The 16043-nt window shown below is 38.5% G+C and overlaps 1 protein-coding gene across 4 annotated transcripts in view; it reads left to right on the top strand.

Moving 5' to 3' along the window:
- Nucleotides 1-16043, top strand: part of RTN3 (reticulon 3) — a 69167-nt gene that overhangs the window by 20277 nt on the left and 32847 nt on the right. The window contains exon 2 of one of the 4 annotated variants that reach the window (XM_006901515.1): nt 10403-12412. The exons of 2 other annotated variants lie outside the window; for them this stretch is intronic. In XM_006901515.1, coding sequence (XP_006901577.1) covers nt 10403-12412 — 2010 coding nt within the window. Of the gene's footprint in view, nt 1-10123; nt 12413-16043 lie in introns of all 4 variants that reach the window. One more of the 4 variants, XM_006901514.1, reaches the window with a different exon arrangement.

The raw sequence follows: 16043 nt of genomic DNA, 5'->3' as shown, positions 1-16043 counted from the left end.
CCATTGAAGCATTATTTTAGACCTTTTTAATATATCCTATATAGTTAAAACTTTCCCCCATACATAAAAGTGATATGTCATAATAATGTAACAATACAATTCAAATACAGCATTCTGAAATCTTGAGTTAATTGTCATGGCTTATTTTAATTCTTGGTAAGAAAAAAACATATGAGTCGGTTCTGAATTGGCGATACACACAACATGCTTGAGTAGTATGGAGACAAATAGACATTTTACTGATGAAAAAATTAAGACTTGAAAAATACAAATAATATTCAAGTTGGCTTCAGTTTCACATTAACTACGTATTAGACTGTTGAAAAACATTTGTCATTCTTTGTTTTGCATAAAAGTTATTTTAACTTTGTAAGATTCAGGAAAGTGTTATTGTTAAAAGGACATTGTGGAGAAACAATTGAGAACACCATATCCCTGTAGCTGTTAAAACCTAGTCTCTATTGGTTACATTTTTTTCCTGAAGGAAAAAATAAAAGTCTTCACAGATGATGGAGAGTAGGCTAACTGATATGCTACTTCATTGGCAGGTCTGCAGGCCAGCCTGTTAGGGTGTTTGAGGGCAAACGGTATGTTACAGACCAGCCAGGGTCAGTAGCATCTCATCTATTTTAATGAAGGCAGTGAGTGCCCCTAGTGCATTTGATCAACTCATGGGGCTGGGGGACCCTTGAATCAGTGGGACCCAGCCCAGGCCTCCCAGAATGACTTCTGCTGCCAGTGGGCACCTTGAGATCTTCATTGGCACTAACCCAAGTGTCTGTCTGCCCTGGCTTCTACATCCCTTTGCAGTCACTTAGCCTAGGGGAAAGTGTGTCTCTTTATGTAACTAGCCCATATTATGCAATATGTGGCAATAATTAAATAGGACACTTTTTAGTTTAAGAATTTTAATCTTTTAATATATATTCCTTATTGGGCTTCAGAAATATGTATAAATTTGGGCTGAGTAAAGGTCAGTTGTGTTGGTTTTTAAAAAATTATGTGTTATTAAGGAACTTTGAGCTTTAGCCAGTTGCCAGTGAGTTGATTGAGCATATCGTAGCCCCATGTGCTGCAGAGTAGAACTGCAGTCAGTCGCTCTGATGGTTCAGAAGTCCTGCCAGCCAGGCCCTTTTCTTGAGATACTGTTGGGTAGAACCACTAGTCTTTGAGCTGATAGCAGAACACATAACTCTTTGCATCACCCAGAAATGCCATACTTAGGTGTTAGGTTGTTGTGTGCCATCAGTTCAGAACCAGCCCATAACTGACCCCAGCAGGTTTTCAGAGGCAGTAGATTCCACAGAAGGAGATTGCCGATCCTTCTTCCTTGAACAGCTAGTGGATTTGAACCACGTGACATGTCTTTGGAATTGCAGCGCAACTTCTTACCAGAGAGCTACACTTTGATGTATGCAGGTAGCTAAACTAGATCATGAAGGTTTTTGCTAACTAATTAATATAGATTAATAAATAGAATATCAATAAAATAACCACTTTCTTAAGTAAGTTAGACACCTAGGAAGGAAAACCCTTTTCAGTTCTTACTGTATCGATTCCTTTTCACAGAGAACAGTTAAGTTTCAGCATATCTCTGAGACTTTCAAAACCAAGGAATACATTTGAATGTTTTTTTGTACCCTGCCTACTATTACTTTTACTGAGCTTTGACTATGCTTAGTGCTTTTTTATTTTCTGTGCTTACAGTCAGTTGTGGAGAAGGGAGACTAGCTCTTGTAACTGTTAAGCAAACTAGATTTAAAATAAAATGATGAAATATCTTGTTCAAGGTCACAAAGGAAGTGAAAAACAGAACTCTGAAATGCATGTTCATAACTATTATACCTACAGTAAAAATGATAAAGTTACTTAGGTTTTAGTATTTTATATTGTAAGATTTGGATGTATTTTAAAATTATTTTAAGGTTCATGCTAAAATCATGAGAACAGAGGAGATAGAAGAAGTTAACCATTGTAACCATAACCCTATTAGTCATGTCATATCATCTAAATTATCTAGGGTGGTGTTTCTCTTACCAGGACATAAAATCAAGCGTAAACTTAATTTCTACTTTTGAAACCTTAGATAAGAATTGAGGCTGGAAAATAAAGATTTTTCTTTAGAAAACTTTGGAGGAAGAAAAGTAGATGGACACACATTTGAAAAGAGGCCCCCATCCACTATGCAGAGCTAGAAGCACATTTGCTCTGATGAACAGAGTTACTCTCTGATTTGTGCATTAGGCATCAGGAATAGGAAGTTACAACACAAGCTTTGGGGCAAGCATTGAAGAAAAAGAAATTTGCCAGTTACAGCCTTTTTTCCAACAAAAGCAAAACATTTTTATTTGTTCAAAAAGAGACTTTTGTTTAGGAGTCTAGCTTGGCTGCAAAGTGTGTGCTGGCTAACTTCCTATTTTGATGCTGTGGCTGTAAAGTTGCTGATACTGTTGTGCACGATAATTTGTCTTTCCTTCTTGTTTTGTCAACATCAGAAAATTCAAGTGTAGGAAAACCTATGCCTGAATATTTCAGTCCTCCTTTGTATGACTATGCGTAGTATATGTGTGGGAAAGAGACTTAGTGGCTATTGCAAGCTGTTATCCTTTTCTATATTGCTGTGTATAGAATTTCCACAAAAGCAGGTGTCTTCTCAGTTAAAAGTAAGAAATCTACTAAATGATTCAGGGGAAGCAACCAAGGAATAATTAAAACATCATTCTTGGGGAGCTCTGGTGGCCTAGTGGCAAGAAGCTGCACTGCAATCCCAGAGGCGCATGGTTCGAATCCACCAGATGCTCTGCCGGGAAAGGCGGGACAATCTCCTCCTGTACCAGTCAGATCTGATTTGACGGTACACAGACACACAAAAATAATAATAAAATAATAAAAAAAAAACAACCACATCATTCTTGTGTCATTCACTCTTTCTAGTAAGAACTTTTTTTTGATTGTATGCAAACAAATTTTATCTATTTATTTTTTACTAATACTTTGTTTTATTTAGTTTTAATGTTGTATAATTTTTTTCATTCTTTCACTGTTTCAAATTTTCCTCCCAACCCACCCCTCCAGTTTGCTTTTTCTCTTTGAAAAAAAAATTCTTTCATTCTTGCACAATTTCCTCTCCCCTCACCCCTGCTCTCAGTCCACTTTGCTATACAGCTCTTATAATACATTATCATATGTTCCTTTTAAACAGTTCTTTCCCTCATCTATTTCAATGTCATGTATATTATATATCCCCTCTTTTCTTAGTTCCCCACCACCACAGTGTTGGTCCTGTTTTATAACAGGGGTGTTATAAAGTATTTGTCCTTTTATGACTGAGATATTTCACTCAGCATAATGTCCTCCAGGGTCATGCATTTTGTATAATATTTAATGAGTTCCTTGTTTTTCAGTGCTGCATAATATTCCGTTGTGTGAATATACCACAGCTTCTCTATCCATTCTTTTGTTGTTGGACATTTGGGTTGCTTCCATCTCTTTGCTATTGTGAACAACACAGCAATAAACATAGGTGTGCATTAGTAAGAACTTTTTAATATAGGACATAAAATTCATTATTGCTTGACTTGTTTGTAAGTCAGATTTTATTTCTGTAATTCATTAGCACTTGAATTAAGTAATATCCTTTTTTTAAGAGACCATTTAGAGTATAAGAAACAAAGTGAAGATATTTGAAGGATAAGCAGTACATGAAGGTTTCTAAAAATTAAAATGTGTTACTTGATTTGTCTAATTTATTCGTGTGAAAATTGTGTTTTGGGGTGGTATTTTTTTCATATTATTTTAACTCCCCACCTTGTTCCATAAAATAAAATATTCCAGCTGTTTTGTTGTTGTTACCATCATGTCTGTTGAAAGCAGATCTTCAGGCCTTTCTTCCAAGCTCAGATGGCTTAGACTGAATATCTTTTGTGTAAGAGTCAAGCACTTAGCTGTTTGTACCACCTGGTGACCCACTGTTACCATCTGAAAAGGCTAGACCCACTGCCGTTGAATTGATGCCAACTCCTTGTGACCCTCCATTGGGTTTCCAAGGCTGTAAATCCCAGCAGAAAGAGGTTGCTCATCTTTCTTCCTCTGAGTGACTGGTGTACTCAAAGCACATGTGACCTTTGGATTAGAAGTACAACTCTACAGAAGCTATAGACCATGCCACCAGAGCCTGCTAGGCAGGGAAGGGAGAAGATTAAGATTCTCCCTTAACTCTCCTGTCAAATTCTCTAGTCAAAAGGACCTTTGGTCTCACTCTAGTCAGAATTTAGAGTTTCTTTTTACTCTAGTCATAATTTAGAGTTTCTTTTTACATAGTATATCGAAGTAGTTTAAGCACACACAAAGACTGCCACTGCTCCATGTCTTAACTGTTGCTAAGTTGTGCTGCCGGACAAGACTATGATGAGGAGTAGAAGTAGAAAGTGTCAGTCACATCTCTTGTGGGATTTTGATCAACTGACTTGATGACAATCTGATTTTAGAGTTCTGCAATACAGCTCAAAACTGGTGTCATCACCTGGAAAACTTGTAATAACAGATTCCTGAGTGCCATTCTCCTCAGGAAATTCTGAGTCAGTCAAGAGAGAAAGCCTATGAAATAAAAGTTGTTTTAAAGTTTGTAAGAGATTGTCCCAAAGGCTGTTTCTGTGTTAAGTTGTTTCAGCAAATTACCCATTGAACTAAAATAGACTGGGATCTTGATGGTGGGAAAGATCATTTGCTGAAACATTTTAAGAAAATCTCTTATCTTTCATTGTTGATTCAGAACTTGCTTATGTGTTGGGCTGTCTTAAACATCCTTGACCATGAGAAACAGTTCTTGAGATATATAGGAATACCTCAGAGAGTGTGGGTTCTGCTCTAGACTTTCACAGTAAAGTGAATATTGCAATAAAGTAAATCAGATGGACTTTTTCCTGCCCCCAGTCCACTGCCATCGTGTACATTCTAGCTCACAGCAATCCTATAGGACAGAGTGGATCTGCTCCAGAGGGTCTCCGGGCTGTAATCCTTACAGGAGCAGATGACCTCATCTTCCTCATCCAGAATGGCTGAAGGGTTTAAGCCTCTAGCTTTCCATCTAGTGGCCCAGCACTAAACCCTCACTGCCACTCCGGTTTGCAGTATCTGCAAAGCACAGTAAAATAAGACATGTCTGCAGTAGACATTTGGCTTGTACTAACTGATTTACAAATTCTATCACCCAAAACTTTGAAAAATTCTTTAAATGGTTCTTGTGAGGTGCTGTCGAGTTGGTTCTCATCCACAGAGACCACAGAGACAAGAGTGTAAACCCCTGCGCAGTCCTGTGCCCTCCCCACAGTGTGCTGTGCTGAAGCCTGTAGTTGCAGTCATTGTCGCTCTATCTCATTGAGGGTCTTGGTTCCTTTTACTTTTCACTCCACACTCCCCTTTTCTAAGCATGATGTCTTTTTGCAAGTACTGGCCCTTCCTCACAACATTCACAAAGTATGTGAGACAAGTGTCTCCATCCTCGCCTCCAAGGAGCACTCTGGGTGCTCTTCTTCTGAGACCGCTCCGTCTGTTCTTTTGGCCAGTTCCAATTATTCTTCACCAACAGTACAAAGATTCCAGGGCATTCATTCTTCTCGTCCAATTTTCACATACGTATAACATGGTTGAAAATACCATTGTTGAAGTGACATTGTTGTTAGGTGCCATCGGGTCCAGTAGAACTCAGAGCGACCATATGAACAGTGAATCTGAAGCCCATCCTATCCTGTGTCATCCTCACACTTCCTGACCCACTAGAGGCCAGTCTGCTCTATAATAAAATAGTCTTAAGAGAGATAATAGAATAATAATAGTAATAAAAATTACTTAGAGCCTTGGAAACCTTCTAGGGCAATTCTACTCTGTCCTGTAGATTTGTTATGAATTAGAATCAACTCAACAAAATGAAATTAGGTTTTAAAGGTATAAACCCTTGTTTGATAGTAATTAAGAGTGTAGTTGTTGTTGTTGTTGTTGGATACTTTTGAGTCAGAAGTGACTCATAGCTGAACTTCCAGCAGATTTTCAGAGGCATTAATCAGTCACAGAGGAGGAAATGGCCCATCTTTCTGCTGTAAAGGAACTGTGACTTCTCACTGCATGACTTGGGGTTACCAGCACAACTCTTTACCACTAGGCTACCACTAGTAATTAGGGTAGCACCATATTTTAAAGGAACTAGAATGCTGTAAAATTAATATGCATATTAAATACCATTATCGCAAATAACTAATTTGGAAAATACTGTGAGATTTTTTGGTAGAGATTTGTTTTGAGCGATACTGAAAGTTTCTTGGACTGCACTGTAGCTATTTTGAAAAAGAGCAGATTTCCTGACATTTAAAATAAAAGTTATTCTAGCAGGCGCGTTAACAGTATAATATTTTTAAAATCAACAACTTTCAAACTCCCTAGAGCTCTCATGCATTTTTGCAAGACTAATTGGAAGAGTGTTTATTTACAGGATCTGTGTTAACAGACTTGCTAGATTTTAGACTTAGTTATAGTGAATATTTTTATGCATTTAAAAACACCATCCAGATTTACCCATTGTCCTAGTATTAGTTGACTCTACCTAAGTTTGCTAGGATTTCAGTCAGCCGAAGAAATGCCTTTCACTTGTGGAAATTTTCTAAACTAGAGAATTGAAAGTATGGATGAGGGTGCTACCTTACTCTGCTCCAGATAGAATTTGTACAGAAATAGAATTAGGAAAGTTTGACAGTTGTGAGAGTAGCCCCCACTTGCTTCTCACAATCATGGGGGAACCAGACACTGTTTACTGCCCGGCCTTGCCTCCCAGGAGACATTGTTATGCTTGTGACCCTCGAGCGTGTTCTCAAAGGCTGTAAATCACACGGAAGGAGACTGCCCATCTTTCTACTGCAGAGCTGCTGGACTCAAGCCATCTGCCGTTGGGTTGGCAGTCCACGTCCTCACAGTGAACCACTAGTTCTCCTCGAAGCTGACAGGAGACATTATCTATCAAAAATATTAAGTTATAAAACTGGAATTGGAGACTATACCTAAAGCTGTTTTGGTATATATGACGTGTGTCATAGTAAGGAATTTTTAATAAAATATTTGCAGTCTCTCAGGCATTCGAAGAACTGAGTATAGGAGTTGTTGGTACTCTGCGAATAGGACTTCTAACCCAATGTTCTAGTTTTACTTCAGATTACTTATTATATACCTGACTGGGGAGTATTATGAAAGATACAAAAGAAGTTTGGGAAGCTGAATATATGCTAAAGTTTATATTCCAGTAGAAAATAGAACATTTTACCATGCTTTTTCTCCCCACCCTCCCCCCCCAGTATTGCTGGGTGAAGTCTTAAAGTTTCAAATTTAGATTTCTATTCCATCATAATCATTTATTTAGTGACTTTATCGTCTGCATTCCCCACTGTTGTAAGCAGAGTTTCTCTTGTCTACACAAGATCCCCTATGGGATCTCTGAGTTAGAGCTAAATCAGCAGCATCTAGTAATAAAGCTACAGAAGGCAAGGGGTTTATTCTTCTTCAGAGTTCTGAAGAGGTTCAGAAATAAGGCCCATTTAGTATTTCCTGATGCAAAGGGTAACCAGTAGAAATTAAGTAGTAATACATAATTCTTATTATGGGATATTTTCCAGGTGTGTGTGTGTGTGTGTGTGTGTATACATATACACACCTCAGAAACTCACTACAAGGGAGCTCTGGTGGCCTAGTGGCAAGAAGCTGTACCGCAGTCCCGAAGGTGCATGGTTCGAATCCACCAGATGCTCCGCTGGAGAAGGATAGGCAGTCTCCTCCTGTGCCAGTAGGATCCGACTAGACAGCACACAATAAGGGGGGGAAAAACAGAAAAAACCCAGCTTACTGCTGTTGAAGTCAATTCTGATTCATTGTGCCCTCTCTCAGGTTAAAGGAGACTCCCTGCCTTTCTCCTAAGGATCTTATACATTATGCACCATTATACCACCAGGATACCGCTTAACTCAATGTGTATATAAAACATTAATCTTCGGATTTTAATTCTGTCAGGCATGTATGTGAAACATACTTTGCTAGAACTAAATGAGTTACAATGGACTTCATATATTTTTCTATCCTAGGAGTACAGTTTATATCACCAAACTTCTAATGGCTTTTCCTCAAAACAGTTAATAGTCAAAGACTATTAAAGGTCAGAACCTATTCCATCAAATTCAGTAATGTGTTAAAATAGGGGAACTTCATCTAGTACTTAGAAATATATTTGTAATAATGGATATTTTTATTACAATAATTCTTACTTCTTTACGTTTGAATAAAATTCTAGTTTTGCCTTTATCTCATAAATTATTTAGCTTCTCACAGAAAAAATAGAAAATAAGGGAGCTTTGGTGGCCTAGTGGCAAGAAGCTGCACTGCAGTCCCAAAGGTGCGTGGTGAAAAAAGTTGATCTGAAAGGCTTTCGCTTGCTAGTCTTCACCATTACTCATTCAGGTCGACATTGAGCCTTCTGAGGACTCCCTTGACTTTGTTTTAAACTTAGAGATACAATATAAAAGGAAGAGAGAGAGTATCCACAAGAGTATCTACCTTTATTTGAGTTTCTTTTCCCCCCAAGTTATACCTTGGTAGTTTGGAAAACAGTGTAGTCAGTGGTATTAATAACAAACTTTGGACATGTTGTCAGGAGCCTTGCTGGGAGAGGTGGAGGGTCAGAGAAAGAGAGGATTGACACAGTGATCGTAAAAGTGGGTTCAAGCCAGGAAGAGAGTGTGAGGATGGTGCAGGATAGGTAACTGAACTGTAGTAGACTGGACAGCACCTAACATTAACAGACAGGGTGCTCCTTGGAGTCAGGGATGGTGAAACTCTGCCTCACATAATTTGGCCATGGGGTAAGGAGGAGCTCGACCATGGAGAGGGACACCATGGCTGGGAAAGGCGTAGGGTTGAAGACTCTCAGCAAGATGGATTGACACATTGACTCTCACAATGGGCAGAGGATGGGACACAATTCAGAGCTATTGTTCATAGAGTTGTTAGGAGTTGCACTCCATTCCATAGTACATAACAACTACGTGGCTGAATTAATGTATTACTTTAGAAGGGTTTTATTTTAGAGAGTGTGTGTGTGTGTGTACCATCAAATAGGATCTGACTGGCACAGGAGGAGATTGCCCCTCCTTCTCCAGCAGAGCTTCTGGTGGCTTTGAACTACACACCTCTGGGGTTGCAGTGCAGCTTCTTGCCACTAGGCCGCGAGAGCTCCCTTAAGAAGGGTATGTTTTTAAAAGATTTTATTATCTTTTTTTAATCATTAATTGATATGGTTAATTTATTACAGTGTCTAATCGACTCTAATTGACATTAACTCTTAAAAACAATTTGCACATTTCAGTTCATTTTGCAACAGAAATTGTGTAAGAAATTTTAGAGCAGGCCATTTTTCTAGCACCTGTTATACACTGAAGCCATCTGTTTAGATGCTTCAGATCGTTCCTATAGATAGAGTGGAATCCTTCTGGTCTGATTTTTAGCCTGAAGAAGAGTCTTCTACCTTCTAGAGATAAAAACAGAAGTTGTGTTTGGGGGGATTTTTTCTCTCTCCGATTATGTTACCCTTCCCCAATGGATTTGGGAGGCATTGTGTTCTTTCTTGTTGAACATGCAGATGAAGGTGTATTGGTGCTTCATAGTATCAAGTTGTTCGCTCTGCATGGATTATGTTGCTTCTGCAAAAGCAAAACTTTCTCCTGGCATATACTAGTGTCTTTAGTCTTCTTTATCTTTATCCTTTACCTTTTTAGTGAAAATGTGTATCAAATGAGAAGTACTTTTGAAAACTTTGTCATTTGCAGTTTGTAGCACGATATGGCTTTTCTGTATCCTTGTTGGCAATTCTGTGCATGTCTAATAGGGTAGCTATTGATGATCATTGTTTTATTATACCTTGTGTGTGTGTGTGTGTGTGTGTGTGTGTGTGTGTATATATGCACATCTTGCATGTGTGTATATATATAATTCTATATATAATTTTTAAAAATAAAAAGCATGCTGCTTGGCCTTCCCTGCTAATGTGTAATGGTACTTGGTAAACTTTATTTTTCCCTTCAAATTTTGACCTTAGAGGCATTGAGCTCTCTTTGCTCTGATGAGGCACCTTCAGAAATTATGGCTTCTTCCTTTATTTCAACTTCAGAAATAAATAACACTGACCTTCTGACACTCCATGGAGAAAACAGCAAAGTCGTAGGCAGCCAGCCTGTTTTGGCCAAAGAAGGAAAAGACTGCTTGACTCTTTTAGATGGGAAAGAGATGGAAAGGCCTCACGAGAGAAGTAAAGACATGGCCGGCTCTCCAATTCCTGTTGAAGCAGAAGTTTGTGGTAACCGTCCTTCCGTTCCAGCCAGTTTCCCAGAACATCCGGCTTTTCTATCAAAGAAGATTGATCAGATGGAAATCCAAAAAGATCACAAGACCAAGAACCCAAATGAGTTTTCTAGTAGGGGTGACAAGACTCCCATAGATACTGAGGACAAGTTCACTTTGCTAACAGCCCAGAAGCCACCCACTGATCAGGCTAAGGCAGCTGGTGTTCATACATATACCTTATCCCCATCCAGAGCGTCACGAGGTGATACAGTTGAAAAAGATTCCCCCGAATCACCATTTGAAGTCATTATTGACAAGGCTGCATTTGACAAGGAGTTTAAGGACTCGTATAAGGAAATCGCCAACAATTTTGGCAGCTGGACTGCACACACTCCTGGAGAATTGTCTGCAGATCTCACTGAGACTGACGACAAAGTCTTCCCACTGCCAAGTCGAGAGACAGGTCGTTACTCTGCCTCTGCTCTGCTGCCTAGACAGTTTTCACACACAACTGCAGCCCTGGAAGAGGTATCGAGGTGTGTGAATGATATGCATAACTTTACGAACGAAATACTGACTTGGGATTTGGTTCCTCAAGTGAAACAGCAGTGTGAGAAAACTGACTACATCCCAAAGCCTACAGGACTTGACGTGGGTGAATGTAATTCCGAAATCCCAGTTGTAAATCTTAAAACTAACACTTGTCAGAAAATCCCAGTACGTTCTGTGAATGGCAACAATTCTATCACTAAACCAACAAGTGATTGGGCAAAAACATTACTTCCACAAGAAAAAACCATGCCAGAGTATCTCGAGTCTTCAAAGGAAGTCGGCACCAAAGGCATGAGAAGTAGCGTGCAGAAACAAGATGACACGCTTTCAGAGTCACCTGAGTCTCCGTTAGAGAAAGGTATATCCCTGGGTTCTGCAGTAAAGACAGTAAAAGAGGCTTTGCCCAGTGCTGGCCCGAGAGATGAAATGAACTGGCAGAGCACTATGTTGGGAGAGACGGCAGAAGCTGATAGCTCTGGGGAGTCTGAGGACACAGTAATAGAGGACATCACCTCGGATATGTCATTTGAAAATAACAAAATGCAAGCTGAAAAATCAGTTTCCATCCCGAGTGGTATTGTAAAAGCAGATGAGAGCAACATCAAAGAGATTGCCAGTTATCATAGAGAAAACAAAACCTCTAAAAACTTTGGCGGGACCATCAGCAACTCAGAGCCACAGCAAGTTCAGCTGGATATTCTTGGAAGGAGTCCAGTTGATAAGGTGATTCAATTGCAAGTATCTGATGCTAGTATCATATCAGAGGATGGGAAGCATTCTAATAGTGTGAGTGAAGTTGCTCCTGAAAAGCCCTTTATAACTGGGGATAATGAGACAGAATGCTCACCAAATGTGACTACTCCTACCTATTTAGAGTCAATATGTGGGGGGAATGTTAAAGATATAGATGATTCCTCCCCAGAAGACCTGGTAGCAACCTTTTCAGAACCTAGAGAGAAAGAAATAGTGGTTAAAGATGGAAGAAATGCCTTTGAAGCATCATCAGAGAAAAAGACAGACTTAAGAACAACTCTACCTTTAGAAGTCTTACGAGAAAGTAGTTCTGATGTTAAAAGTCTAAAAAGCAAATACCCTGAACAAAGTAAAGCAACAAATGAAAATGAACTTCGGAATTTCTTCCCTATGCAAAGTACACCAGTAGCATCTCTTGATTTAGAACAGGAACAGCTCACAATCAGAGCCCTTAGAGAATTGGGTGAAAGACAACTCAGAGATTCAGGCTCTGCCCTGGATGGCGAGGAATCTCTTTCTGAAGAAACACTCAAGCAAACCTCAGCATTTGCTCCAGTATCATCTTGGCCGCAGAGATCATATGACCTTCCAGAACATTCAGGTGTCAAGACTAAATCTGATCTTGGAAATTCCAGAAAAACTGTTATCAGAGAGCCTCCTAGAGTAGATGTTGTTCCCAGCCTTAAGACTGAACTCGTAAACAAGCCTGTCCTAGCAAGACTTCTCACAGAGCTCTCAGGTAACCATTTCTATTAGAAGTACTGCATGGGGTTAATTCTACTATGATTACTTAACCAGAGTGCTATCTTTTTTAGTCTTTGATTTATATTTAGAAAATTGTAGCTCAATCGAAAACACAGTGTATAGTGGAGTAAGTTTAAAAAGCATACCTCCAAATCTTCATAATACAAACACTGCTTGATTAACAGTCGAGTTCTTTGATGTGAGCCTTTTGGAATCTACTCTAAAAAATAGCCGAATTCCTGCTGGGGAAGACAGTAAATGAAACTTTTAATTAATTTGATAATATTCCATAGAGATTTCACACTCTAAAAGTAGGTAACTAGTACTGTAGTAGTATTTTGTGAATAATATTTAAGAGAACTCTTGTGTTCATCTACTTTTGACCTTATTTTATATTCCTGAGGCCAAAATTAATAATAGATGTAATACTCTTTTCCTCTGTCTACTTGAGTGATAATTTTCCTAGCAGTTGACTTCAGTAAAATTACATAAAATCATATCTATCCTGGAGATATTTAAAGGATGTGTAAAACCCCCCAAAAGGAACTCCCCACCTCTAATCTAATACCAGGTTCTGTACCACATGTCTGTTCACTGCTGTTAAAGTCTGTATTTTCCATACTTTTTTGCAGAGCCTTATTCCAAATGAAATAATATGTGGAGCTGTAACATTTAAAACAAAAATTAATTTTGGAGATAAACTTTAAATTTTATTATCCTGTCTACTTTTGCTGAAAGAGTTTGTTTACTAAAAGTCATAGAAAATATTACTTCATTTTCTTAAAGTTTCATCTATAAAATTGAGCTAATGCCTGTGCTTAAGTTACAGTGGTATTGTGAGGATTAAATGTTAAAATACAGCTAATAAGCTGCCTAACATGGAATAAATCATCAGATTTAGCATGTAGTATAGGATCTGGCATGTGGTAGACACTGGATAATTATTTATTGAGTGGCTTAATTATTAATAATTATCAGTAAACACATTAAGGCTTTTTACTCTAGTAGTTAAAATTCTTGAGCTTGTGCCAGAGAAGTGCTAGACTGTGATTTTTGCTTTACTAGTCTACTGGGGAAGGAATTCTTCGCCAACTCAAAGGCAATTGGTTCTAATCCACCAGCTATTACAAGGGCAAATGATGACCATTCTCCTCCCAGGCGATGTACAGCCTGTGAAAACCTGGCAGAGGGTCAGCTTTGAGTTGGTTCTGCTTTGACAGTAATGAGAATGCCCTGAGATACAGCTTTGAATAAGGAAGTTCCACATCTTTTAGGACTTCACTCTTTGTAAAGTGAAGATGTTGAAGTCGAAGGTTTTCACCATTATTTCAATAGTATCACTTCATTTTTGTTTCTTCCCCCTGAATTCTTGCCATAGTTCTTATAGGTACTTCTTTTGAGTGATGTGGCTTACAGAAATTTAGGCTGCAAGAACTCTTATGATATTTAATTATGGGGAAAAAAATGACTATTTTAATTTGACCTTAGACAACCAGCATAACTGGTTCAGCATCTTCCTTTCTAAATATGATGATGGTAATTATTTTGCCCTGCTTTATAGGCTTAGGGTAAGTAAAGTACTGTGTAAGTACTAATTCATAATCGTCAGCTGAATTATTTAATTAATCTCACATCTGAGAGATGAAAAGGCTGTGGAATTTCAGGCTGTTACTAACCAGATTCTGTGAATTAGGACATACCTTTTAGATGATAGGTGAGTAATCTCTTCCCATGCAATTTATAGCCTCAGAAAACGTACTGGGAGGTTAGCTATGCGTTGATTCAGACTCAGAGACAATAAGATTAGATGATTATTTTAGAAGAATTATATAGTTAGCCCAAGAAGCTGAAAGGCCTTCCTTTGTAGTTTTCAAAATGTAAAAGCCTTTTAAAATGGTTTTATTTTGTGATGAGTCCCTTAAAATACAAACAATCCCAGATATACATCAGTCTCTAGTTTTTAAAAAGTATCTGAAAATTATTTCTTTTTCATATAAAAACAGTTCTAGAATTCTATTTTGCCTAAAATTATTAAGGAAACTAAGTAGTGATGAGTATTTTCTTTTTCTTTCACTATTTTCTAGTATTATAATCAAGTTTCTAATGTAACCCTAAGTTGAATTACCTTTAAAATTCTATCATTTGAATGATGCAACCACTCTGGAAGGCAGCATGGCCATTTCTCAAAAAGTTGCGAATAGAGGTACCATTTGTCCCAGCAGTTCCACTACTGGGAATATATCCCAAAGAGACCATAACTGACATCCAAACAGATATATGCACACCCATGTTTTTTGCGGCTTTGTTCACAATAGCAAGGAGTTGGAAACAACCTAAGTGCCCATCAACAAATGAGTGGATAGAGAAGCTGTGGTATATTCACACAATGGAATACACTGCATTGAAAAACAAGGAACTTATGCAATATTATTCAAAATGGGTGATTCTGGAGGACATTATGCTGAGTGAAGTATCTCAGTCAGAAAAGAACAAATACTGCATGGTGCCACTGTTGTAAAACAGGACTGACCTCGGGGTTGGTGGGAGACTGAGAAAGATGGGTTCAATAATGTATACTGCATTGAAACAGATGAGGGAGAAACGGGATTTTTAAAAGGGATATGTGATTAGGTATTTTTGTCATGACGGGAGTCCAAAGCGAAGGCTGCATAGTGGAGTGGACCTGGGGAGAGGGATTGTAAAACAATGAAAGAATTTTTCTTTTACTTTTCCAAGAGTGTAGTGTACTGGGGGGGTGGGTTGGGAGGGGAGAAAAATGCAACAATGAATGAATGGAAATCCAAAGTCTCTGTAAATTTTCATTGAAATTAATAATAAATGTAAAAAAATTCTATTATTTGATAATGCTTGTATGATAAACTATTATTGTCTATAAAAATAAAACTAAGCCCTCACCTCACATACCAGACTGGATAGTACAAATAGTTAACATGCTCAGCTGCAAACTAGAAAGTAGAGGATAAGGTCTCCCCCAGTTCCTCAGAAGAGGGGCACAGCAGTCTACCCACCGCACCTCCAAAAAGAATCAGCCATTGCACACTGTAGGAAGCACAGTTGTTAACTATTTGTTTGTTACCTTAACATTCCATGGTACATTCAATACTCTTTTCCAGCACCACAACTCAAAGGCAACAATTCTTCTCCTATCCTCCCTAGTCATTGTCCAACTCTCTGATGCATAACAAGTGATTGCAAAGACCATGCATGGCCTGTATCAGGAGCACCGTAGTCTCCAGAGTGACACCATTGCTCTTCAATACTTTGGAGAAGTCCCTAACAGCAGACTTTTCCCTTGCAGCACGTCTTTTAATTTCTTGGCTTCTGGTGCCAATAGTGTTGACCATGGAGCCAAGCAAACTAAAGCTGTGAACAATTTCATGAAAAATAAGATGGATTAATGGGCAGATTAGGGTTTTCAGAGGCCTGCTATTTCAGAAGTGGATGGCCAATCCTTCTTCCTAGTCTGTCTCAATGTGAATGTTCAGATTTAGAGAAGTATCAGACCAGCAAGTTAAAGGTATATCCCTTATTGCGGAGTTAACTTTAGTGTCAGTGTTGTCCCTGCCTTTCTCACATGCACCTTTACGCACTTATTTCCTGCTTCA

The sequence above is a fragment of the Elephantulus edwardii genome, unplaced genomic scaffold, assembly GCF_000299155.1.
Source record: "Elephantulus edwardii isolate Elephantulus edwardi_28Jun2011 unplaced genomic scaffold, EleEdw1.0 scaffold00328, whole genome shotgun sequence".
Classification (NCBI taxonomy): Eukaryota; Metazoa; Chordata; class Mammalia; order Macroscelidea; family Macroscelididae; genus Elephantulus; species Elephantulus edwardii.
Note: the sequence above shows the minus strand (reverse complement) of the source record. Positions and strands in the feature narration are given on the sequence as shown.